Here is a 25,763-nt window from a genome sequence, read left to right on the forward strand (position 1 = left end):
TGATTCTGACATCTCAGTTTTATGTGGGACAACAAAAAAAAGGAACTGAATTGACAATTCGGTTTGAGGTGTACGGTTCAGACAGCTGCACATGTGGTACAACGTGTTTCTAAACTCACGAGAAGTGAATACTTTCAGGCTGAAAGCATGCCGATACTACCAGAGTCCATTCTACAAAGTACGTTGCAAAAAAAAATACAGCAAAAACGGCTGGTTAGTCAAGGTTGGCGTAAGTGCTTACGCTGGATACTGTTATTTCAACCTTTCTGCTACATTGAGCAAGCAGAGGAACAAGAAGGTGGGCCCATGTGGGGCTGGGGGAAGGGGGAAGGGGGAAGGGGGTAGAGGCGGGGGCAGGGTGGGGCCGTTCGCCCTTGGGGAGGGGTCCCGCTCACGCCTCGCTGCCCGTGATCACGGAGAACTGGAAACCGTGCTTGTTGAGGCGGTCAATCAGGGTGGTCTTGCCGAAGGCTGCTCCAGGGGTGTACACGCCCCCCCTGCCAATATCAACACAGAGAGCATGGGCATACAGGCACACGCTAAGGTAGCTGGGAAAATCATGTCGGTTTAAAATCTTAAGTGCTAACAGGACTCCACACCCCTACCTACCCTGCAATCAGGCCCCAATAACATAAAGCAAGAATAGCAAGAGCATCAACAGCTAAATGAACAACAGTAGCAGCAATAACAGTAGCAAACAGTTGCAACATCAACAGTAACTACTTCAAAAGCAACTGACACTTGATATTCCTGGTAGAAATAAGTTGCCAACGGCAAAGTGCCTCTAAATGTTGCCAGAACCTGGACCTTAATGACTGGCTTTGGTTAACAGTAATATTAAAAGGGTGAATTAGGAAACTGGGAAACTGGATGGATAAACATAGATGGATCTAATTATGGAAAAATTCAGAAATGAGTAACAGGTTTAGAGATGCTCTGCAGACAGGCATAAGGACACAGAGACAGACACTAAATGCAGTTTCGGCTAAGAGGACTCACGTGCTGGGGAGGGACTTGGGTTCATTGAGGAGGGTGATGGCTGCCTGAACCATGGCGATCGGGGTGGCGACATACCCCGCCTCTGCAGAACACAGAGAAAGTGTCCAGGATGAGTAATGCACCAGACTGTAACAATGTGCATTTAACTGTCCTGCGTACAGGATGTCAATGCAGACATCCTGTACTCAGTAGGAAAAGAGAGGGCACCTGCTCCTTTGACTTGCGTGCGGATCTTAGCGTTGGGCTTTCCCTGCTGGGGATCCTGGCCCTCTGTATAGCCCTCACCGTAGAAGGTGAAGCAGAAGGAAGAGTCCTCCATCTGTGAAGGGCAAACACAGAGTTCAGCAGCAGTTCTGTGAAAACAGACACTCACTCATTTGACTGAAGGAAATGTAACTAATGAAAAAGGTCGCGAAATCCTACCTGCTTTCTTGTTGGACCCGCTTTTGAGAAAACGCCGAAGGAGAACAATTCAGGAAACTAGAAAAAAAGAAACACAATGAATGATCAGGGGTCAAGGCTCGCTTAACACTGCAAATGTGAATAGTCATTAATTATATTCAAATATGCAGGAGTCATTGTTTCCTGCTCCACAGTTCCTGGTTTAAGTAAGCCATCACATTACACATTTGATGAACAACCAAACACTTTGCTATCAAATATAATTCATTTACCAAAAAGTGGGATACAGACACACACATGGAAACACGGGGACAGTACTAACAGAATTAAATGTACCTTTGTCAGCAGGCTTCTGCCAAAGCTGAACTTGACCATGAACCAGAACAGCATGCCTGCGAAGAGCAGCTTAACCACAGAGGAGATGCCCCCCACACCAGCATATGCACCATACTGAACCTGCAGGACACAGCAATGACAAGACCGTCAGACACAGCCACAGGTGCACAATGGCAGGGAAATGGCTTGGAGTAGCTATTTCATGCTATGGATCAAACTAGAGCTATAAACATGATCAATTTTGTGCTCAGACTTACAGATCTCTGTGCTCGATTTACATGGCTTCTGTTTTTACAACTACAAAGAATATATAACTTGCTTACTAGTATCAAATTTTAACCACCGTCAACCATATCTTTGCTAGTCATGTGATGTTGTCCAAAAAGTCCCTTGAGTCTCTCCCAAGGGAAGACAGTGGCTGGGGTTTATGTGAATAGCAGGAAGTTAAAGGAGGAGTGGAGTGGAAAAAGGAAGGTGGTAGGTGGGGTTAATGAGAACAGTGTTAAGCTGGAGGAGGAGGAGCCTGGCGAGAGGAGGGCGTGGCTGCACTCACGGGCGACTCCTCATACTCCTCGTGCAGGAAGCGCTGTGTCCTCTTCACCACCGAGGGGTCAGCCCCCATGAAGGGCACAGCGTACTGATCTATCTCCTTACTGAAGAACAGGGCGCTCCTGGGGAAATGCGCATACATCCATACCGTTCACACGAAACACACAGCAACACAAAACACCAACTGTTTCTCAGAGGATATATCGAATTTGCACTGTCATTACAAGATAGCTTATTTACACCCACAACACATGTACACAGACATGCATACACGTTACATTACATTACTGGCATTTAGTAGAAGCACTTATCCAGAGCAGCTTACATAGGTTAAAATTTCTACATTATCCATTTATACAGCTGGATAATGTATAGACTACTTATATGACTACATAGACTATACAGTCATGCTGTATAATTGTGATGGACTCCAATGTGCATACTGTAAGCAGTAAGTACATGAATATTGATATTGATCTGCCCCGACCTTCTTTTGATTTTTGCCCCGACGATAGGCAGGGGTTTGTGGCCGAACTTCTTCCTCAGACTCCTCAGCTTGTCGCTGTCTGCGAAACCATAGATGGCCGACTGCCAGGTGCCGTCGTGGATACAGCCTCCCTGTGGACACGAGAGGACCGTGCGAGCCGACGCTTTAATAGGCCCTGTGTCTGCTGTGACAGTGCAATTCTGAGGCGACAGCACAGACTCCAGCACACAGGCAAAACAGTACAAAACCTTGGCATCAGAATGACGGGGGCTGACAGCTAACCAACCACCGTCCGGCACCGCTGTTCCCAGATAAAGACAATGCTGCTTTTACCGATCAGCTGTGAAGCGCTATCCACACAGGGTGAACGAGAGCTGCAGATGTGGTGCGGAGAACAATGAGGAGGCCTGCAAAAATGTGTAAGCCTCACTGTACAGTCAACTGATCTGAGGTAATGGCGCGAGGGCGTCATTAATATCCCCAAATCACTGACAATGATTATTTCAACATACTTTGCATAATGGTACTGGTATTCTTCAAGCTAGAAAACAATTACACCAAGATGGAACTTCTAAAAAAGGCTAGAAATACAGTGCTAGACACTGCAGATGGCAAATACACACAGGTTGCATTGATTGCTCTTTAATATGTGATAATAACTGTGCTTATGGGCTGCTGTTTAACTATTTAACTGTAATATTAGCCAGCAACTGCAAGAAGCGTCTCATTTAGCTAGCTATCAATTAAAACTCTTAGTCTGCTAGCCAGCTACAGCTGCAGTCTAAATTTTACTTGAATTAGAGTGAAATGCACATGACAACTGATGTTGATACTGTCACAGTTAACCTGCTAACCAAATACACTGACAGTTAACTGCACATATTCTCCGCTGTGTATGAAGTGTGCCAGTCCCTGCAAACACTGCACCACAGCGCCACCTGTCTGTAACTCCCGCACAAATTCATCATAATCACTACTTAATAATCAGTTTGCGATATTGTTTTTTGCAGTGCTTTTTCATTTAAACTCTACCTGAATTAAGGTAAACTGTACACTTTTCAGCGTGCCTAGAAATACTGACACTCACAGGTAACCTGCAGACAGTTAATCCGCTTACAGATGACTGAGAGTTGACTGCACATATTATCCTCAAATATGTATTAGGATTACCCACCTCTGGTCCATTGCTTATGGTCAGGAAGCTCTCAACAGCAGTAAGTGTTCCTGGAATACAAGGTTCAATTTCTGATAGCAGTTCAAAGGTAAAAAGCAGAGGTACAGAGTAAACTGTCTTTATCTGAAGAGATCCGCAGATTAAATGCTTGAGCAAGATGCAATACTTAACCTCGATTACAGCCGTAAAAAGCTGGATAAGGATGTATCTCTCTTAAATACGACACACAGCCAAATTGATAATATACAATATATTTGTGAGCATGCACTACGTCTCACATTTCATAACTTTAAACGTGTGACCAGTGCACTGCCTTAGCATGAAGATGCTGTACCTACTGGAGACAACCTGTGTTACATACATGCAGGCACACAGACAGAGACAAACAATATCTGTGTTGCTGTACCTTTAAACTGGTCTCTGGTGAACAGGACACCCATATCTGCAGGTATGGAGTCGAACCCACAGCTTCCAATCACATACACCCCCTTTTCCACAGCCTGGTTTTGGTAGTTCAGCTGCATTCCCTCTAGAAACTAAAACACATAGCACATTATACACACACACACACACACACACACACACACAAACTCTGAATTAATATCCATGTAGAGCTCTCAGTGGGTGATCCGACTGAACAGAGTGAGGGCCATTTTCAGCTCTATGTCTGCAATGAGCCATTAATTACAAAGTTGCCGTTTCTGACACAGACATTATTTTTGAACTAGGCTGACTGACATAAATTAAACAATGTCTGGTTCAACAGGACACACCAGCTCTACCTGTGCGATTCTGTAATTACAACTCCAATAATAATCATCATGCTGTTATGACTACCACAGCTACTGCTACATCTATACTATAAATACTCTTAATGTACTTGATGACAGCCTACCTGAGGCTCCCCACATATATCGATGCAGTGGGCTCCATTTTCCACACATGCCTTTACCACTGGCTCACCATAAAACCTGTACTGGTGGAAAAAATAATGGTTACTAATGGTGACAATCATAAGAATCAGTCTTTTGAAAGATGACTTACACTAAATGGCTAATGTATCTGTTAACCTTACATCTACATTCAAATTTTTTTTCCTAAACAGTCAGAATGATGTAGTGTACAAACAAGAATAACAGTAATGTGCATTTAAAAATTTGCTTCTCAGCAAGACTTTCAAGGTAAAACTAGGGCACTAACGGAACAATGCACAATAAACAAATAAAAAACACATTATTGCTTAAGTACATTTTCGAGGGAACTGGATACTAGGGTGTAAGGAAAAGATTATGGGTTATGACCCATGGATTTTTACATATGCTCTCATTTGGCAATATTATGGTGTGATGGATGAACAGTCCCATCTTGTGTTCATTGAATATGGGCTGGCCTACACATTATCTGACAACAAGACTACCGTACTGCTATGGAGTTCACAAGGACTTTTGAAAGCACAGGCTGTAGGATGACTGGTCCGAGGGAACAAGCACTGCTTGTGGAAGCCATCACCAGTCCATCACTGACGGAACTGCACCCAGCACTGCAGGCCGTACCACTAAGCCCAGCCACAGGCCGACGGTGTTAAGCAACGGTTTCCAATGCTGCGGTGCAGCCCAAACGGACAGTTATTTGGGACGAATGGCCAGACATCAAGACATGAGAATTCCCCCACCCGTCCCGCTCCCACAAACAGACTCTTTGTGTACTTACTGGTCCCACACAGTTGAGAACAATCACACCCTGTTTGCACATGGCGGCCAAGGAATCCGGTTCACCGACATCGGCCACGATTACTTCCACTTCGGACTTCAACTCTGGCTTACCTGGAAGCAAACACAGACGCACAATACACATAATACACAAGAGAGATACATTTAATGTTCAGTTACATGAGTTGTTACATGCACAACAACCCGCATGACGACAAGAATGGAGCAAGCGTCAGCTGTATTTTTCCCCAAATGCATTCTTGACAGCTGACGCTAACCTAGGCCATTTTGGACTGTTGAAGGGACACCACGTCATAATAACGTGCCCACTGATAAATGCAGAGGATGTCTGATGGCTCTAAAATCAAAATCCTCACACCTCTTCCACAGCAACAGCAACACAACACTGTCCCCAGAGTAACAACATAATTCAGTGTGTAACAACTTCGAATTCTGAAAGGACAGCTTTGTCCAAGCAAGGCTACAGACCGGAGTCAAGGGATTTCTACAAACCTGTAATCTAAAAATGACTCAGTGCAACATAAATGAGATCAAAGTGTGCCATCAGTGCACGGCACCGCTGTCTTGACTGACAGGACAGTTACGTCAGACCGCTGTGTCAGTTTTAAACGGGCAGCTGTTGCAGAAGCACCGACGGGACGGGAATGACAGCACAGATTTAACGCCCCATAGAGGATTACGGGGCTTGAAACCTTGAGGGACGTGTCCATTATAACTTGGGGCCACGCTGACTGAGAAGAACGAACAGGAAAACCCTCACAGTGTGCCCGGTGTGCACATGCCAAGAAGATACAGTTGACAAAGAAATATTGTTTGCTTAAAAAAAAGCCTTGCACGGTGAATGTCAGTTAGTCACTGACTTGCAGAGCCAGATTCGGTAGAGAGGTGGGGTCCAGCAGTCACAGCAGCAGGGATATTTTCCATCAGCTGTTCCAGGATACTGCTAGACCAGGCTGCGGGGGACCGCTGTGGCCCCAGAACAAAGGCAGTTGCCCCTTTTAATCCCACCCCATAATCCTCACTGAAAACTGTTGTTCCAGACGCTAATTCCCATTGTCTTTGAACGTGTCCCTTCACAGACCAAGGCTATTGCTATTGGAAATTCACTGTTAGAGGTCATGTAGCAGTCAAGATGCTCTTTTTACGCAATTTAAATTCAAATTAGTGCATGCGTCTCTTTATGAGACTATCGGGTAAACAGATAGCTTTTGTTAATTTATGGGACGTGCTGCATGATAGCTATATATATTGCAGTACTTAGCCTACTTGGCATTTGCACAATCTAATCGCACATTTGGCCAATGGCATCGCTGAATATATCTGATATAAGTTAGTTGTACAAGAGAGCATAGTGCAAACTACTAGCTCTATCCTTTGCTTTAGCTCTGCAGGGAAAAAACTAAGACACAGTAATGTTAGACAGCCCGGGCTAACTAAGGCTGATCTGATCTAGGACAGCTAACTGGCTAGTTTAGACCCTCATAATTTAATAATGTTTTATTTAGCAAGGCGACACCCATATCTGCACACACTGTTCGTCACAAGCAAATCTTACCAAGCTAGTGATAGCTAAATTACCTACTGTCAATAATACAGCTAGACTAGACATGCCTAGCAAGATGGACTAGCAAGATAGCTAACATTAGCTACGGAGCCATACATACTTAGCGTTCCAGCGGCCTGCTCCAGAACTTTTTCCAGCTTTTGTCTGCTTCTCCCAGCGATCGCCCATTTGAGAGTTCCCTTAGGACCCTCTGCAGAGGTCCGGGCGACCTCCTCAACGACAAACTGTCCGGTGAAACCAGAGGCCCCGAACACAATGATGTGGTACGGCCTGCTGCTGGAGGTGGTCGTCGCCATGGTGACGGGGTTCCTTGCTCACACCTCGAGACTGGGACGAGGGGGACGCAGCGAAGACTGTGCAAGGATTTTGACGGATGCAAGCCTGTGCGGGTGTGGGTGGCGCAATACTGCCTTCACTTCCGTGCTCTTATTCTACACACGCAGGCGCACAGCGGTGTGTGGACTTTGCATGCAGCGTCATTCAGAAGTCACTAGAAATGTCATTAGCTAGGTCCGGTTGGGTGGCTAACTAGCGACATCTGGCGCCAAGCGTTTGGTATTACAACCTCTGTAGATTTCCAAGACTCAAGTGCCGAATTGCTTCATGACCGTTATTGAGGTTACAACTCTCTATCGCGATTGAATTAACTATATACAGTATTAACTGTATATTTCTCTTGCTGTCATTTTCCTCAGAACTCACTAGTTCATTAATTTTTACGTTGCGCGCGGGCACTTCGATATTGTTTATGATCTCAACCTGAATTTGGAAAATAAACAATAAAAACGAGTTAGCAGTCTAGAATGCTATGCGTTTGGATTCTCGAATTCTCTGCTTGAAGTCTCGAATTTCATTTGATGAAATCCAATTTCAGATAGTATAACGCAGATTCAAATTGCGATGAACAGGGCTATATTAAGGTAAGGTGTATTAATTGAAGTCATTGAGTGTAGCCACTACAACACACACGGCACATGCAGGAACTGTGGTAGAAACCAATCCCAGGCCAGGCAAGATGGGCTGTGGGGCTCCCTCCACACTTGTTCAGTAATTCACCAAGTTACGTAATTTATATATACCTTTTTATAATAATTTCAGAAAGTGAATTCCAGTGCCCAACAAAGGACAAATATAATTCTCAGAGTCTGATGTAATTGGTTTAATGTTGCAAATCACATACAGTAAACCGGGCTAGTCCGTGTGGAGCAACACACACATTCACTCTAAACCACCCCCTGAAAGCACTTCTCTTTCATGCTTTTTCCTTTAGCTCCTCTTGTTGTGGAGCTTAGACTCAAAACCCCTTCTTCGGTTTCATAACACATTTTCTGTACACTATTGTTTTCAAGATCACACCTGTCTGATACACACAAAAACAACTGTCCTGCCTTGGCTGCACTCCACCATCTATGAGCCTTATGAGGGACCCCAGGTAGGGCTGACCCTGGTGTGAGGGACCCCAGAGATGGATGAAGCACCAGTGAGTGGGGCACCCTGGGATGGGAGAAGTACAGTGGGGGAATGTGTGAGGGACGCCTTGGTGCATGAAGCGCATAGGCACACTTCCTGAAGGTAAGGGCAGTGTGACAGAGTGCTGTCACTACAGCTGGGTATGCGCTCTGACTGCCATACCAACAAGCCTGGCTCTTTGGCATTGCGGTCAAGCTGCAGGTTTGGCACCCTGTAGACCCGGGTTCCAGGCTGGGTGGGGTGACTGCTCTCGCCCTTTGCTACACTAATATATAAAAAATAGTACTTGCTCTGGCCTGTCTGATATCTACTTGCCAATGCTTCCCAAGGTCATGCATGTGCCTACCTAATATCTGCTTGGCAATGCCTGCCAGGGTCACACATGTCTAAAAATAACTGATTACTTGCTTTGGCTTAACTAACTTTTACTGGCATCATTTCCACAAGTCACACCCCTTAAGTAAAAACACTTGGCAGCATCTGGGAGATATGACACTGAACAGTCTTTTGTATAACACTGAACAAATAAAGAACCCCAACATTTCCAACACCCTCCTCACAGAGTCCAATTATTTTTATCTTAAACTCAAGGTCCATCTTCTGACCAATGTGTGGACAGTGTCTGACTCCCATTATCCTCCCCAACAACAGGCCGTACTTTGTAACTTACGGCATACAGATCTCTCACAGCTGCATACCCCTCCCACAGTCTCCTGTACACTTCTAACCCTTCTTTTTAGTTTCTGTTCACATGCGTACAAAGTATAATAAAAACATATATTATTTGTTTAAGGCTAACATATTAAAATGTCTAGATTCCTTATACACTTCCAGACCTCCACATGCATAGTAAAGATAGAGTAATGGCTAATTTAATATATCAATAACTGTGGTTAAACTCAAAAACTGACATCTACTGGCAATGCTTATAATTTACATATGCAGTATACACTTAGTCAAAAACTTTCCACCACAGAACCTAGCATATAAGTAATGCTATGTATTTTAGAGGCACACAAGGTGGAAAAAAGGCTCACACAAACATGCAGGTAACCACATGATGCCAAAGGTACTCTGGTTGCTTTACTATATTTTAATGTATGAGAAATAATTAAAAATATAAATACAGTAAGTCTGATTCCCACTGAAGAAGTAAGAAGGACGTTTATCCTCTCTGGTATTGACTGTCATGTTTACGGGTGGGACTGATAGACGTCATTTTATATTTAGTATTTTATCCAACTAACTGGTCAACTGCTCTTTTAATTAAAAAATCAGTAGCATGCTCTGCTCTGTTTTAATCTGTATCTTATATTGATTTATTTTTCCATTTACCTCATTTACCTTTTTCTGGCTTACTTGAAAATTATATTTATTTTGTTTATCCTTGTTTAATTACTTTATGTTTCTCTTGTCTCGTTTATCTGTCACTCCTGCAAGCTCTGTAACATTCCATGCTTTACTTTTGCCCCATGATGCGATTGTTTTTACTTTTTAAACTTTTTTTTTCTGTTAGTGTTCAGCTATAGTGCTTTCTTCTTCTGTCACTCACTCTGATTGCGTGTTCTGATTTGTTAGGTATCGGTTGGATCCAAACAAATGCAATACCATGTGGTTAGATTTTAACATGTCACACTTTGTAAAAAAAAGAAAATAATAATAATAAAAATTGGTGAAGCAGAAGATGGAGTCTTGTAAAATTCAACACTAAAAACCTAATGTCAGCATGCCGCAGTGTGTCCACACACCCCTTACTCCAATTATCCCTTAGAATACAGTATTCTGCTATTGTGGTAAAACCCATACAATACATGATTTACACTGCCAGCACTAGAAGGCTTGTTCACAAATCACTTTCATCTGATTTACTAATCTGATCTGAAAACAGAAAAGCATCTGTTATTTGAAACAAGTTTTATTTTATAAGAAAAATGAAACCTCTTTTCAGTGCGATCAGATAAAAAGGGAGGCATAAAATATGAGGATTTGGAAAACATCAAGAAAAAAATATTATTTCTCTTACACAATCAAGATATAGAGCTACTTAGATGTGCATAGATTTGCTGGAGCATATTTTGAAATGCTGGACTATGGGTTGTTACTGGACTGTTACCGGCTTATGATTACCAAAAACAGAAGGGAATCTATGCAATATCAGCACTGTCATATTGGACAATACACAAGTTATTTTTATTCTCCCTGAGGCTGAGCGTTTGTTTAAAAATAAGTCAGCTGTCAGGTGAAAGTGGGAGGTGGTGTTTTTCCCTACAAGAAAAAAAATTGGCCGTGCGTGGTGCAAGTTTATTTCATCCATGAATGTTTTGTAATAAGCAAACATTCACTGATTACAACAGACCTTCTGAAATAAATTCCTCAGTTTGTTAAATTATGGATTTGTTACACTTGAAGGACAGGTTTATATCTCAGAAATGACAGCCAGAGTAACATTGCATAACAAGGATGTGATTGAATTAATGGTGCTTTTAAATCCTAGCTTGACATTGGTGTACGAAAATAAACCATGCACATATAAAAATACTACTCATCAGAACCTTGAAATAATATTAAAACAAGCATGTCAAATATGTCAATGCACATACCATTCAAGGTAAAAATCTTTATGCAGACTATAAGGTCATTACTGGGTCTGTACTTTTTATGGCCATGCGAGTTCCACTTAAGAAATTTACTGACTCAACCCATGTCATCTATCAAACCTTTTTAACAATAAACAATATTTAATGAATTGTACTTACTTGAACAGATCTATTAAAATCTGTTCATCCCAGATCTGTTTATACTGTTCTTCTGAAGAGACAAGAGTGGCCTTAGGGCCTTAATGCTGTGCTGACTCAGCTCTACCGAGCCAAATTGTCAATAATATGTCCACCTTGTTCCATCCCTGGATCTAAGTCAGGTTTGACACTCCCTGAATTACACAAATCTATTGTTGATCACAGCACAGCTCTGATTAGCGTGTGGTCTGCACTGCCTTGGATCGGCAGGTTTTTCTGACTGCTACAGAACTTGTTGATCAATGAGAAGATGCTGTAAAATGACAGTGCCTTGTAGTGTTTTCAGCCAGAATACATACAAAAGAGGTCCCACTTGAGGGGTAAACAGAAAAATCATTCTATAGGAAACACACTAGTTGCAAGGGGTACATTTTAGAGGTTTCCATGAATACAGAAATCCACAAATACTGTACTTTATGGATGATGATGACTTAAGCTCAACTGGGTTCCTTTAGGATGCGAAATATTTTCAAAATTCAAAGTGCAATAATGCTATAAAGGAGACTAATGTGTATATTTATGGAATAAAAAACATGTAATCTGTAAAATAAATCTAACAGAGCATCACTTGGAGCAGCATGTGCTGGTCCCGGAACAGGAATAGTTGCCTGGTGCAAATGTGGAAACCGCAAATCTGCAAATGGTGAAGGCCTTCTGTGTAACAAAAATAAACTCTAACATGACACCCATTGTTCGTGCTGTATACACTTCCTGAGGTGTCTTACAGAAACCGCGAACACATTACCCTGTTCTGAGAGACACCTTGTGAAGAACATATACTTGCTTGGGATCTTCATTAATATTTCAGCAGTTCAATGAAATATGAGATTGTTTAAAGCATTAGATAAATTTCTTTGACTACAGGACTTTGGGTTTTTTCCCCACATTCCTCTACATTCCTTAAAACAATGAATTTAACCCTTTCCTTGAGGCTGGGGACATAAAGACATGAGAACACATAACCAATGGCCCTCAAGATGGACAGCCTTGAGCCAATCAGGAGAAAGTTGAAGAAATCATGCCTAATGTTCCATAAAAAAGAATGACAGATGACAATGCACAAGTTTGAAATTACACTAAACCTCAAGGAGTCACACAGTTAGACAATAGGTCTGAAATTCTTCTCACCAAAGTGCACTCAGGTAAAGTATTCTGTAGAGCTGTGGTAATACTGGCATCAGGAGACACGCTATGTTTTTGCACATACAACACTAAATGCTCATTAACTTGTGACAGCAGAATGAGGGCACTAGGGATGGAAGTCTGTTTGCAGCTCAGTGAAAGTCTCAGAAAAGCAGGCTGGTCTGGAAGGATCTTAACACAAGGTCAGGATACATCTCACTCATTTCTGTTGGTTTATTATATTTTTGAAAAGAACATCATTGTGGCTTCTTTTCCATTAAATAAGTGGAAAAAAGTAGAATAAATTAAGTATTTGGTCAGGTTATTGTCATTTTTTTAATTTTCTCATAGCAAAATACAAAACAGCAAGGTATAAAAACAAAAAAAAAAAGTTTAGTCTATTTTACAAAATTGGAACATTATCTCAGTGCGGTGTGCAGCCAACATCTGACCAAATACTTGTACTGTGTACATCCACAAACACTAAAACAAGCAAGTTTCAAATCACCTGCAAATTTTACAGCGCATGCTATATCACGTCTTTTCATAGTTGTATAAAACATTTCTTGACCCAATTTTATTCAGAACTGATATTTGTAGCATCTGCAATAAAATTTGCTTTAAAAACCACTTTACATGAAAAATTATAAAAAGGGACTGTCGCCCTTGCATCAGATCTGCTTGTGAACATGAACACCAATTTGCACACTTCCTGTTATCGGCCAGACACTGCTATTGGAGCAAACTAAGGGACTGAAAAATGAAATACACTGAAAGCTTTTTGTCTGCAATACGAAGGGTGGGAAAAACATACTTATATTCATTTACTGTCTACTCAAACAAATCTCTTAAAAAAATAAAACAGTGCCTTTTAACTACCAAAAATATAAACACCAAATTTTGAAATGGAACGGTACATTTACAGCTGTAGTTATCCAAGATGGAGTCCTACAGAAAACTCTGACAAAGTAAAATTAAAGCTAGAAAAACTAACAAAAATGTAAATTAAACATGTTTGAACTAGCTGCCATGATTACAGTAGCAAAATGCCACCTTTGCTCTTCAGATGACAAAATTCCGTAATAGTCTAAAGTCTCTAAATATTTCCTGTGTGCAGAAGGGGCTTTAGTTTTGCCCACAGTATTATAACATGGGTGTCACAGGAAAAGGTGAGATGAACTTTCACCAGCATCGGGAGGCTGTTGTACTGTTACAAATTTAGTGACAGTAACACAAACTACTGATGTGAACGAACATGTCCACCATTTTTCCTGGCCGACGCAATGTATAACAGTATTGCCATGGAACCAGTCAACAAGGGACACTAAACCAAAGCAAATGCGTAGAAAATTCTGAGATTTGTTTAGATTTCCAGATTCAGTGATCATCATAAATGGCAAACACTATTTAATGTGTGAATTATAACTGCACAAAAAAAGTACTCTTTCAAAATGTACACAATGTTCACTCCTAGACCTAGTGCATGATGCTTCTAACACACTACAAGGACTCTGATGTAAACAAGGCGTCAGGTGCTGTGCGATCTCTCACACACACACACACACCTGATCACCCAAAGGGCTAGCTTTCACAAAAAGCACTGATGCAAGTCAACTTTATTCCAAAAATGCCAGTGTAAAAGAAATGTACTTCAAGAACTCATTTAAAAGAAATAATTACAGCCCCCACCCCCACCCCATCCCCTGACATTTGACAACCCTCGAACTGAGTTCCAGGGCATGCATTGATACCTGTGCCCTATTATATAGCAGGAATGTACCTGTCTCCATTTAAAAATATATACATTGATATAAAAAGGCTCCTGACAGCCTTCGACAGCTACATTTTCTTTTAAAATCTAAAATGTTATTTAGCATCAAAGAGGGGTTATTTTAAATGAATTCAAAGCACTGAAATGATCCTTTATTCAAGTGGAAAGGTGTCTTTGCTTCCTAAAAACCCCCACTTCCCACAAATTGCTTACTGAGGGAAGGGATGTTGCCATTACAACATGGACAGCTATGTTCTTTGGATTCTGCCCGATCTTATGAGACAAACCAGGCAGACCATCTCCTCAAGAGGCTTTCCATCTCATTCAAAGGTTCTTTAACACCTTTGATATGAATTGTGAAAAACACAAGCAAAGCCGTACAAGTAAAAAAAGCAAAGAACCCGTTTATTGTAAACCTACGGTTAGCTATTACAGGTTTGAAGTCATTTTTAACCAACAAATTAAGCCTTTCATTAAAAAAAAAAAACAAAAAAAAAAAAAAAACACAATTTTATACCGTCACAGCTTCACCTAATTCGATTAGAAACACATTTGTTGCTTCAGAACTACTGGTACAATTACTCACAATGGCGACATGCTTCTAAAAGGAGTGTCTGTTTCTCCTGATTCTTAATTCTCAAAATTTTTTTAACACTAACAAGGACAGCTGGTACTACGCAAAAAGTAATTTATACTTCAGTAAAAATCACATTGTACAGATAAAATGCAGAACCCTGAAATTCTTTGAAAACATCCCACTCTGAATAAATGCTGAGGTTCCTGACATTTAACACCTTAAAGCGTAGGGTTTCAAACAAAGGAAAACTAATAAAATATACAAAAATAAAAAGCAAAAGTGAACCCATAAAGCTTCAAATTGAACCCACAGGCACTTCTCCTCAGGCGTGGAATGTTTTTTTTTGTCTTCTGTTTTTTCATTAAAAGTAGGACTAGAAAAGAAATGGTGGGTGTGTAAGTGGATGTCCGCGGCTAGGGGGGGTAGAGGGTAGGGTTTTTTTTTTTTTTTTTTAGGAGGGTATCACTGTGCCACCAGTCCCTTTTGCACATGCTCAGTAATATCCTGGATGATACTGCTGGCTCCATGGCTTCTGGTCCCAGAACTGAGGAGAGAGAGACAGGAGTTAGACCTCAGCAGACTTTCTGAGGAAGTCCCCGATCTGACAGGAAGACGATCTGAAAACCTCTGCGGGTGCACCCAGCGTAACGCCCAGTTTCACAATGACGTGTCGACGCAGTGGACAGACCCGGCGAAAGAGTGATGTCTGTCTGTGGCGACGCATATATGACACAAGTGCAAAGTGGTTAAGATCACCGATAAACATGCCACAGCAGGTTAGTCTGGCTCTGGAATGGGTGAAAAATCATGACCTAGCAGTATAGCATGATAACAGCATGTGTGCGATTAATACACTGGAAGTACCAATGTCTGCAATGGCTGTTTATCTCACACGGCTGTCAGTAAATTGTGGACTCCTTGATATTTGTCACCATAAATACTTTAAATTTAACCCCTCCCCACCCGCTTCCAGATATACTTACCCCCTGCTGCCAGCTCTGATTGAAGGCCTGGGCCTTGTTCATGCCGAAATTGCCATTCTTGAAGCCCCCTCTGTTGTTGCCCCCTCTGCCTCTGAACTTCTGAAAGAATGCAACAGTCAGAGACATGGCGGAACAGTGATGGTCTCCACACTGCGAGTAGGTGACAGCACGGATGCGAGTGGGGACTGTGAGGGGATAACCTTGTTACTGCTGCCACAAGGACTTCAAAATTCTAATAAGCAATCGCAGATTTTTAGATTGGAAAGCGCTTCACACACTCGCCACATGCTTCTGTCACTGCTGAGGCAGCAGCATTTACATTACATTTACACACATCATAAATATGCAGAACTTCACAGCTTAATTCTGCTAGGGCTTTGCACTATACTTTCCCCTCAAATCCTGAAGCCGTGTCTCCAACAAACTATACCAGGGGAATGGACCACAGAACTCTCTGTGCTGTATATAGAGCAAACATATGGCTGACTGTCCATGGACTTTCAAGGAAACAGTGAGGGGATCCTGCCGACCTGAACAACTGGCAACATTTACATTCAACAGCCTTTCCTAAATGATGAAATAATTAAGTAGGTCTGATTATCAATGAATTTATCTAACACAACCCACCTGATTGAAATTTCCCCGGTTTGCTCCTCCGCCCCGGTGCAAGTTGCCCCTGTTCATTGACCCGCCCCTGTGGCCCATGTTGCCCCTGATTGGCCCGCCCCTGGGAGCCCCGCCCCGGTTGGGCATGCCGCCGCCTCCTCCTCGGTTGAAGTTGCCGCGGTTGGAGAAGCCGCCGCGGAAGGCCGGTGGGGGCAGGAAGCCTCTGGGTGGTCTGCTGAATCCACCGCGGGGGCCAGGGACTATAGCAACAAGGACACACTCCTTACAATACACATCAACATCACAGGCACTCTGGTGCGTGTGTCACTAAGATCTGCTTGGAGAACCTGATCAAAGAATGTGCTCAAATCACGACACCTGTAAACACAGGCTCCCTCACAGACAGAACCTCACCTCCCCTGAAGTTGCCTCGGCTCTGGAACCCTCCACGGCCGCCCCTCTGCCCGGGTCCCCCGCCCCGGCTGAACTGGCTCTTGTTCCCCCTGCCGCGGATGCCACCCTTCTTAGGGGGGGCACCGCCCTGGTTGGGCTTCTTCTCTGGGGGCAGGACGGTCTTGCTCTCCTCCTTGTACTGCTCCAGCAGCTTGGTGGCGTCCTCTTTCTGCAGCTCCACGTAGATCACCTCGTTGAAGCAGTCTCCCTCTTCCGGCAAAGTGTAGATTCCTGTGTGGGGAGAAATGATATCTGAACTGCCACACTGCTACACTGAATGAAAAAAGCATGCCAGTAAAGAGAAGGATATGATTGCGGGGGAAAGGATAAATTGAAAAAAGAGGTTCCACAAATTTAACAAGTCAATACGCTACATTACATTTTAGCCATTTAACAGACACTTATCCAGAGCAACTTAAACACGTTACATGTTATCCATTTATGCAGCTGGATAATTACTGAGACAATTCTAGGTTAAGTACGTTGCCTGAAGACACAGCAGCAGTACCCCAGCAGGGAATCAAACCAGCAACCTTTTGGTTACAAGCCCTGCTTCTTACAACTATGCTACTCTACATATCCCTGAATACATGGGCTTGTCTTTAAACCAAACTGTCTCACTGACTGTTTAAATGGTGAATTTCCACCATCTACTCGTAAAAGGCAGGTAGCCTAACCTTTCATTTTGAGGACGGCGTGTTCGGGGACGTCTTTGCCGTCTGTCTCGGCCTTCTTCTGTGTCCTCTGCTTGTAGTCCTCGTCTGTGGGGCACACCACCACGGCCTTGCGCTGGAACCCGGCGAACAGACACATTTTCCTCCTCTGGGCAGGGGCTGACACATTGGTCTGTGGGGGGGAGGGAGAAGCATTCGTCAACCTAAAAGCACCATCAACAGAGTGCACATCTTCGCAAACTAAATAAACTCTCCAATCACCTGATCCAGGATGTAGTTCCGCTTCTTGCGCGCGGCGATCTCGATGAACTTTCCGAGGAAGAGAGGAGCACGCTGGGAAATGGCGGTCAGCTTGGTGGTGTCCTTCATCTGGCGCTTCAGGCTGCCGATCTGCAACAACACACGGGTTTAGGGCAACACAGCTGAGGGTGCAAACACACCGCAGCTTCAAACCAGCATACCAAAAACAGCCTCTAACCGCAAAATCTACTGGCTGCTAAAGCGCCCGAGTAACTTCAGACGATCCAAGCCCAGAAATGCTTTCAAGGATTGCAGGGTGCACATAAGGTGAACTGTAGTCTTTACATTACTGATAAATCTATGAAGTAAAAGATCACTGCATAACACGTACTCACTGAATTTAGAATGCCATGCGCTGAAAACATGGAGATTAATGGAGATTTATCCATTTTCTACATTCGTACATCTTCCACTGGAAGATGAGCAATGGCTCTGAAGTAGCCCTTTCTGTGAGACCACCCTTTGTTTTAGCTTTACAAAGTGCACTTCAGAGCAGTTCCACCCACAAGCCTCACAGACATTCCATAGTTTCCCCAGATCTGACCTGATGCTCTCAAGTGAACCCTTGTGTTCTCTAACATTCATCCAACAGACTTTTTCTTTCCCCCATTTTGGCAATGTTTCACTGCAGATGGCATGGTAATTCACTCCGCTACAATTTTGCTACCATTTCCAACTGTCACCAGCAGAGGACACCATTAACTACATGGACTTTGTCCAATATTTTCATTTAACCTGTGAGTCCATAATTCCCAGGGGTACAATCCGTGCACGGAGGAAAATACAGTAATTGCTATAATTAATAATGGACCATTAAAACAAAGAGTATGCCCCCCCCCCTCTATAATTTCAAAGCAATGCATTTGTCTGAGCCCTGCTAAAACCCAAATGCAGATATCTGATGATTTCTAGCTGGTCTTAAACCCCCCCCCCCCCCAAAATTCAGCAAAACGGACTGACCATCATCTTCTCCAGTATGGTGTTGGTGCCCAGGATGTTGTATTTCCCAGGGTTTTCTGATGTGTGCTTCATTACCCACGTGGTCTTTCCTGCTCCAGGAAGGCCGACCATGACTATCACCTGCAAGACACAGCAAAACACATTTAGCGTGGAAGTGTAAATTTGCAGAACATACAGCAACGGAAAGCTCAGGGCTACTAAACCCTGATTGAAGAGGACTTAAGTGTTTACAGATTTTTGTTCCAGCCAGGCACGTTACCATGAAATCAACACCTTACGTGACTGCAAACCTCTTGGACTTCAGCCCACTGAGATGGGATTTACGCTTTACACAGAGGGCTGGCAAATCCGACTTGTTTTCCAGTGGCACTGTGCAAAGAGCGTGATGGGGGGTACCTCGCAGTCCTTCTTGGTCTCTGGCCCCTTCGGCCCTCTAACCCGGTCATCCACGGGGATCTTCTGCAGGAAGGTGAAGCCCTCCGTCTGGGGGAAGTACGGAGTCTCTCTCTGGCCGAAGTTGAACTCCACGGCGCAGTTGTGGCAGAGGACGTGGGGGAAGAGGGGTCGCCCGGCTAGGGAATCCTTGTTGACCCGGAAGGCCACGCCCAGGTCCTTCCCGTTCTTGGAGTAAGAGATCTCCACCTCGTCAGCATCAAAGTTCTGAAACATACACAGCGCCAGCATCAGCACTGAAATAGACTGCGCACTGCAACACTTGTTAGCTCATTACTGCAAATAGACAGTTCTCAATCGTCTTCATTATAGCCATGTGAGTCTCTCACTTGGGGTTAACTTTCCAAGCAAACTTACAATGAAGCAACCGATGACGTCATTTTCATCATAATTCTCTCCATAGTCTTCTGTCACACAGTTGGTGGTTTTCTTCCCCTTGACAGCATAAGCATAAGAATGCTCCTCCTCACCTGAAAAAAAGAGCAATTATTTAACTTCACTTGCAGCGCTGGACATCACAGAGGTTTGCTGTGTGCGGCAAACCTAAAAGACAATTTAGCAGTGACAGACACTCACCCAACAGCAGGCTGCCATTGGCCAGCGACCAGCCCACCTGGACTTCATGGATCTCAATGCCTTTGCTGGACACGTGCTTCACGGGTATCTTCTCGATTAACTGCGATACCAAGGGATACAGAATCATGAGCAGGTTCAAGCATTCAGCTGGCTCAGCTAAGCGCACAAGCTACAGTGGAACTTGTGTGGAGGACTCACCTTCATCTCAAAGCAGGCCTTGCCCTTGGCCACCCCGTAGGAGGCCCGACCTCCAGCCCACAGGTAGGCGAAGCTCTCCATGGTGAGGGAAGAAGCGCTGTAACGGTCCCGGGACACTTTGAAGTGCAGGTCGCTGTTGTCTGTTTGAAAATAATTAGGAGAAAGAAAAAAAAAAAAAAAAAAAAAAAAAAAAACTGTCAAATAGAATGTGCCTCACCTTTTAAAGGAAGGACAGGGGTGTACTTTACACAATGGTCAACCTTTAAGAAAACACCAATATGGCCTATTTGATCCAAAACAGGCTTAAATTTACATGGCAGTATTTTTTTAAACGAGGACTGAAATGACACTTACAGAAACTTCTTCGTAAAGACAGCCAGAGGTAAAACTTGTCTGTACTACTCTACTGCTAAATCAGCTAAATTGCTGCTCTGGACATAAAATCAAACTTTAAGACTGACCACACACACGCAGGTAACACTTACAGGTGTCCAGGCAGACGGTTGTGTCATCGAACTCCTCATCCTCCTCCTCCAAGGGTGGCTGGGGGGACTTAGCCCTGAAAGAAAGCACACACTCAGCTAGGCCGGCTCGTCAGAGAGCCTGGGAAAGCAGGCCCTTGCAGGTGATCTGAGGACAAGTGCTCGGGGTCTGCCTCGGTGGCAGCGCCTGTAACACAGGAGTCAAAGCTGCTGGGCGTCAATACTGCAGCGAGATCTTTTGAGGCAGCACACACTTACCAGACATCTGGATAACCCCCCCTCCCCACCTCATCAAAGACCTTCACAAAAACCACAGACAGCAAATCTCAAGGGGAAGTGGGTCCTCTTTTGTCGGCCAGCCGTTCTACACAGGCGTACCACACAAATGTCTGTGATAAATTTAACTCCACAGCGAGAAAAGGTCAAGACATGCCGAGGCCAGGTGTGTGGAGTACAAACTGGGCTCAGGTTAAGAGAAGCCTTCAATATTTAAGGGAAATCATAACCAGCTAAAAAGCGATGGCACTGCCATTCGCCAGAGGAACCATGGCAACCAAGAGGGGTGCTGGCAAGCTTTTCAGAAAAGGCTGCTTCTGACTCCAACAGGGGGACATAAATTCAGAGAGGTTTGAGGACATTTTTTTTGCTCACTGACCGACCTGTGAGTGCCAGAATGTGTTGATATTCCTAAGGGACACCAGTCAAACACCTGACAGATTCAAAGACATACATGTGTCACTGGCGACAGGTAAACAAACACAATATAAGTTCAACCTCAACTAAAGGTGAATAAAACACACTATATTCTGAGGTTGACTTAAGGAAAATACATCCACCAACATGATTTATACTCATGCCCATGTCTTCTCAGATTGTATTTTTATGCAGATTTTATTTTTATACGGGCGGCAGTGTAGCATAGTGGTTAAGGACCAGGACTCGTAACCGAAAGGTTGCCGGTTCAATCCCCGCTGGGACACTGCTGCTGTACCCTTGGGCAAGGTACTTAACCCACAGTTGCCTCAGTAAATATCCAGCTGTACAAATGGATAACATTGTAAAGAACTGTAACCTATGTAAGTCGCTTTGGATAAAAGCGTCTGCCAAATGAATAAATGTAAATGTAAATAAATGTAAATGCAGACATCTCTCAAACTAAAACCAAAAAAATCATATACATGTGCACTCACATTTCTCACACCAAAGATATGTAATAGACACCATTTCAAATGTATGCAGGCTTTGAAGACAAATACATAAGACATGAATTAACACATTCCTGCTTTGATTCTATTAAAAATCAAAACCAAGATAAACTGTGCTTTTTACAGTGGAAAATAATGACATTCTCAACCTCAAACCCTTGTTAAACAAGTTTTAAATGTGACAATGCCCTACATGTGTTCAAGCAGGCACACACCATGTCAGACTTGATTCACACACTGGCATTTAAGGTTTGGTGAAAACTTGCTGCATAGAAATACAACTGGGTAGTTTGCCGCCATCAAATAAATTAGGCTACACATCCCAAAAGGACGCGTTTCCACGTGTTTAAATGGCAGGATACCACCGATGATTTGCATCTTTACAGGCGTCATTTGGCTAATTTAGTCCCACAGCTGTTCTGAAAAATTGGCCCGACAAAAGGAAGTCCATCTGTAACCCACCCAGCTGTAGGAGGATCAATACCGCAGGCACTTCCTGATGACCCCCTTTAGAGTAAGGAGTCACCTCAAACAGGAGAGCATATGCTCACTTCGTCAATTAGATCGGCGAGGAGCCTAGATGTTGATCCGTTTAACGGTCAGGTCAAGGTTGAAGGATTAGGCACACGTTTACAACCAGAGCAAAAACCAAGCACGACTTTGGCGCTACGGCACATCTCACGCTAACCAAGATGCAAAGATAAAAGGGTTTCCGACGCAGCACCAACAAAAATTCCCTGTAAAGGAAAAGTTAACTGAATTGAAATAGAATGGGGGGTTAGGATGGGACACAACGATGAAAGTCACAATGGAGGAAAAACTCGCGAATTAAAAGAGTCGGTCAAATGAAAGGACTGGACAGACCAATAAGACTGAATAAGAAAAAAGCCGTGCCCATTTCCCCATTGCAAGTCATTCTAATCGGCGGATTACTACAAAACACTACGACCATTTGGCCCAAATAAGCTCCAGGACATGCGCTCTCTGGCCTTTATATAACACGCTATACGCTGTATGTAGCGACCCCCCTTCTTCTCCCCCCCCGCCCCGGCACAGATGCTCCGCTCTTTTGTCAAACTGCACGAAGGGAAATCTCACACCGCGTCCCCACAGATACACACAATGTACATGGGGCAACAGCCAGCAGTTACTGAAGTATAACAAAGCATTCATATTAATATGCAGCTCTGCCTTAAGATTTAAATATAACGTTACAGCACTATAAATGCATGACTTGTAAGTCACAAAAATAACGCTGTAACAATTACGCTGCCGCTTGTGAAGAACTGTATTGTGATGGCATTAAAGGTTCGCTTTCAACATTAAAGTGCACTTCCAGTTATTATAAGATTTAGGCATTGGCGCTTAATGCCAATACAGTCAAGTTTAAAAAGTCGTGTGGCACTTCATGCATACCGAAGGCCAGACTGTGCAATCCTTACCGGCTGTATTTGCTTTCTTCAATAAATTCAAAGTAGCCCCTTCCATGTTCTTCCCGGCGCCTCTTAACGCCCTTCTTATTCTTCTGTTCAGCATTCTTGTCTTTGTCCGCATCCCCTTTGAAAAAAACAACAACAGAAATGAGGTGCTCCTCCGTGTCGGACCCAGATTATTATGGTGGCCCACACGAGTGAAGACAATATTTGGTCTTTTCCTTGAGTTAAAACACAAGGACCAAAACTAAAATCCAAGGTCTGAACAGAAATGATGCTCTGGTGTGGAGCTGAAACAGCACTTCGTGATTCATGCCGGCCGAGGGAGCAATTGCACCTAAACTGGAAGCTATATTCAACATTAATGCATTTTAATAGACAGCTTGCTGAAGTTCGCCATTTTACATGACTGCATCTCAACTAAGAGTTAATCGGGATTATTTAGACGCATTCAATTCCCATATGCCCATTTCCAAAGAAAACACATCGGAACTAGACTAATATATTAAGTGAAAAAATCCAACTAGCTAGCTTGCCGTTGTCCACGCACCCTGAGAACATCAATCGGAACCACTAGCTACTAGTGAGCCGGCATAAGCAATAAGTAGGCCGAAATCCTAATTCGCATGACTGGCCCGCTTGTCGGTTAGCTAGCTATAAAGCACAATAGCCAAGATGGCTCGAACAATAAAAGCGGCGACGAGAAGATCGAGTGAAACCGAAATCCCTTCAACAATCGGGTATAATTTACTAGCTAGCTAACAATGTGCGCAGCGATCACATGCAGAAATAAATCGAATTAACACTCAGTGTGGACATTTGCCTTCTGTTTAGAAACAATGGAGTCGGCATGTCGCTCGCCTTCATGCCGCTACAGCCATTCACTCCAGCGACATGCATCCGGATCACCGTCGCGCTGGTGAATCTACCCACCCTCTTCTGCCTCTTCAGATACAAGTCAACTCAGCACGCCGAACAGCTCCTGCATCTATTTCACGCTACACATAAGGCTAAATCAGTGGCTAAAATCAGTTATGGACCCGGTGCAACAAAACTGAATCTAGCTAGCTAGCCAGCTAGCTGATAATGAGCCACCTGCTAAACGAGTGGGGTAGCTACGGTAGCTATGTCACAAAACCAACCATTATGAAGACTTATCTAGCTTGTTAGCAAAAGGTTCAACTGAAATGCCAACTGATATTACAAGACAACGTTAACAAAGCAGTAAGCTAGCAAATGACCGTCAATATAGACAGGCGCAAACACGTGATACTCCCAGCGTTTTATATTTTTAAAAATGGGCACTCACCTTCTGCCGGCTGTGATTCTTGTGCACCATTCTCATCATCGATTTTGTCCATTTCTTCATCATCTTTCAACAGTGCATCCTCGTCTTCGTCCGACTTATCCATCTCCACGCCGGCGTCTTCCTCATCTTCATCCCCCATCTCGTCATCCTGTTGATCACCGACATCTTCGCACCCACCCGCAGTGGCGTCGTCAGCGTCCGCTTCGCCCCCGTCTCCATCCTCTTCCTCCTCGTCGGCCTCCATGCTTTCTCCGACCAAATCGTCCTCCAGGTCCTCCTCTCCCATTTCATCTAGGCCACCCGCTTCGTCGTAACCGCCCTCGGCGCCATTCTCCTCCGCTCCGGGCCCCGGGAAGGCGCCTCCAGCCTGGGCCTCCTCATCCAGTGCGGCCTGCAGCCGGTCCATCAGTTCGGCCTTCAGCCCCTTGTCGGAAAGATGCCGCTTTTTCAGCTCGTCCTTCAGCTCGTTTACCTTAAGCTTCTTCACGTTAATCGAACTCATTTTACACCTCTATTTACTAATTACACTCGTATATTATTTTTCTCAGTGATATAAAATTCTAGATGTTCGAATCTTTCTTTAAAATCTCAAAACAAAAAAAATCTGCGGAGCCCCGTTAATAGACGATGTGATTCAGAGAAAGCAGAGAGCCGCCTAGAATTGTGTACTGCGCCAAACAACACTCTCTCCCTCTGTCTCTACCACTGGCAGCAGCATGGACGCCGACTGCCAGTAGTACGTAATATATTCCTACCGTATTCATGCGAAGGAAAGAGGGCAGCAGGGCGTTGACTACCGTAATAATAGTTATACAATCGCACTTGGTTTTAATGATCTTTCCTCTCATATTAATTATTTAACAGGCGTATTGTGTTCCATTTTGCTCCTGTTTAGACGGATAAAATAGCACTCAGTTTTCAGCATACATTTCACAAGTGTATTTCCTTTTTTATGAATGTTTATTTTCGGACTGACGTCACATATGGCCCCAATGCACCGCAACCTTCTGTTTGAGTAGTTCCAACGAAAAAAAAAAACGATACATGTTCACGTGAATCAAAAGCAGAAGAGCTGCCTGGTACCGAATATTAACTTTACACGACTGAATATTTTTTTTTATCACTTTTGGATAAATAATGCTGAGAGCTCCTACG

The 25,763-nt window shown here is 43.6% G+C and overlaps 2 protein-coding genes across 3 annotated transcripts; both read right to left on the reverse strand.

Moving 5' to 3' along the window:
- Positions 1-329: 329 nt before the first annotated feature.
- Positions 330-7,702, reverse strand: LOC118792062 (saccharopine dehydrogenase-like oxidoreductase). Its single transcript, XM_036549759.1, has 12 exons — positions 7,342-7,702; positions 5,658-5,770; positions 4,843-4,923; positions 4,354-4,483; positions 3,948-3,997; positions 2,774-2,904; positions 2,291-2,408; positions 1,738-1,857; positions 1,423-1,479; positions 1,207-1,318; positions 1,000-1,081; positions 330-497 (listed from the first exon to the last, which is right to left on the reverse strand). Exons 1-12 carry the CDS (start codon positions 7,535-7,537, stop codon positions 392-394), a joined length of 1,296 nt encoding a protein of 431 aa, XP_036405652.1. The 5' UTR covers positions 7,538-7,702; the 3' UTR covers positions 330-391.
- Positions 7,703-15,411: 7,709 nt separating this feature from the next.
- Positions 15,412-25,308, reverse strand: LOC118792031 (heterogeneous nuclear ribonucleoprotein U-like). 2 transcript variants are annotated; one of them, XM_036549718.1, is made up of 14 exons: positions 24,609-25,308; positions 23,309-23,423; positions 20,665-20,738; positions 20,180-20,319; positions 19,982-20,081; positions 19,763-19,875; positions 19,349-19,612; positions 18,953-19,072; positions 17,954-18,082; positions 17,696-17,864; positions 16,980-17,249; positions 16,587-16,825; positions 15,960-16,055; positions 15,412-15,520 (listed from the first exon to the last, which is right to left on the reverse strand). In XM_036549718.1, the coding sequence occupies exons 1-14, from the start codon at positions 25,108-25,110 to the stop codon at positions 15,470-15,472; spliced, it is 2,382 nt and encodes a 793-aa protein (XP_036405611.1). In that variant the 5' UTR covers positions 25,111-25,308; the 3' UTR covers positions 15,412-15,469. The 2 variants fall into 2 exon arrangements, with proteins under 2 accessions (XP_036405611.1, XP_036405610.1); XM_036549717.1 differs by having other exon boundaries at positions 15,960-16,058.
- Between the last annotated feature and the right edge of the window lie 455 nt (positions 25,309-25,763).

Source organism: Megalops cyprinoides, chromosome 17, assembly GCF_013368585.1.
Source record: "Megalops cyprinoides isolate fMegCyp1 chromosome 17, fMegCyp1.pri, whole genome shotgun sequence".
NCBI lineage: Eukaryota > Metazoa > Chordata > Actinopteri > Elopiformes > Megalopidae > Megalops > Megalops cyprinoides.

Coding starts and splice junctions, on each gene's coding strand:
- LOC118792062 (XM_036549759.1), bottom strand. CDS start 7,537: ATGGCGACGACCACCTCCAGCAGCAGGCCGTACCACATCATTGTGTTC. Junction 3,998..4,353: donor CACCAGAGACCAGTTTAAAG/GTACAGCAACAC, acceptor CTTGTATTCCAG/GAACACTTACTGCTGTTGAG. Junction 2,905..3,947: donor CCATAAGCAATGGACCAGAG/GTGGGTAATCCT, acceptor TCGTGTCCACAG/GGAGGCTGTATCCACGACGG.
- LOC118792031 (XM_036549717.1), bottom strand. CDS start 25,110: ATGAGTTCGATTAACGTGAAGAAGCTTAAGGTAAACGAGCTGAAGGAC. Junction 20,320..20,664: donor AACCGTCTGCCTGGACACCT/GTAAGTGTTACC, acceptor ATTTTCAAACAG/ACAACAGCGACCTGCACTTC. Junction 19,073..19,348: donor AGACCAAGAAGGACTGCGAG/GTACCCCCCATC, acceptor TGTGTCTTGCAG/GTGATAGTCATGGTCGGCCT.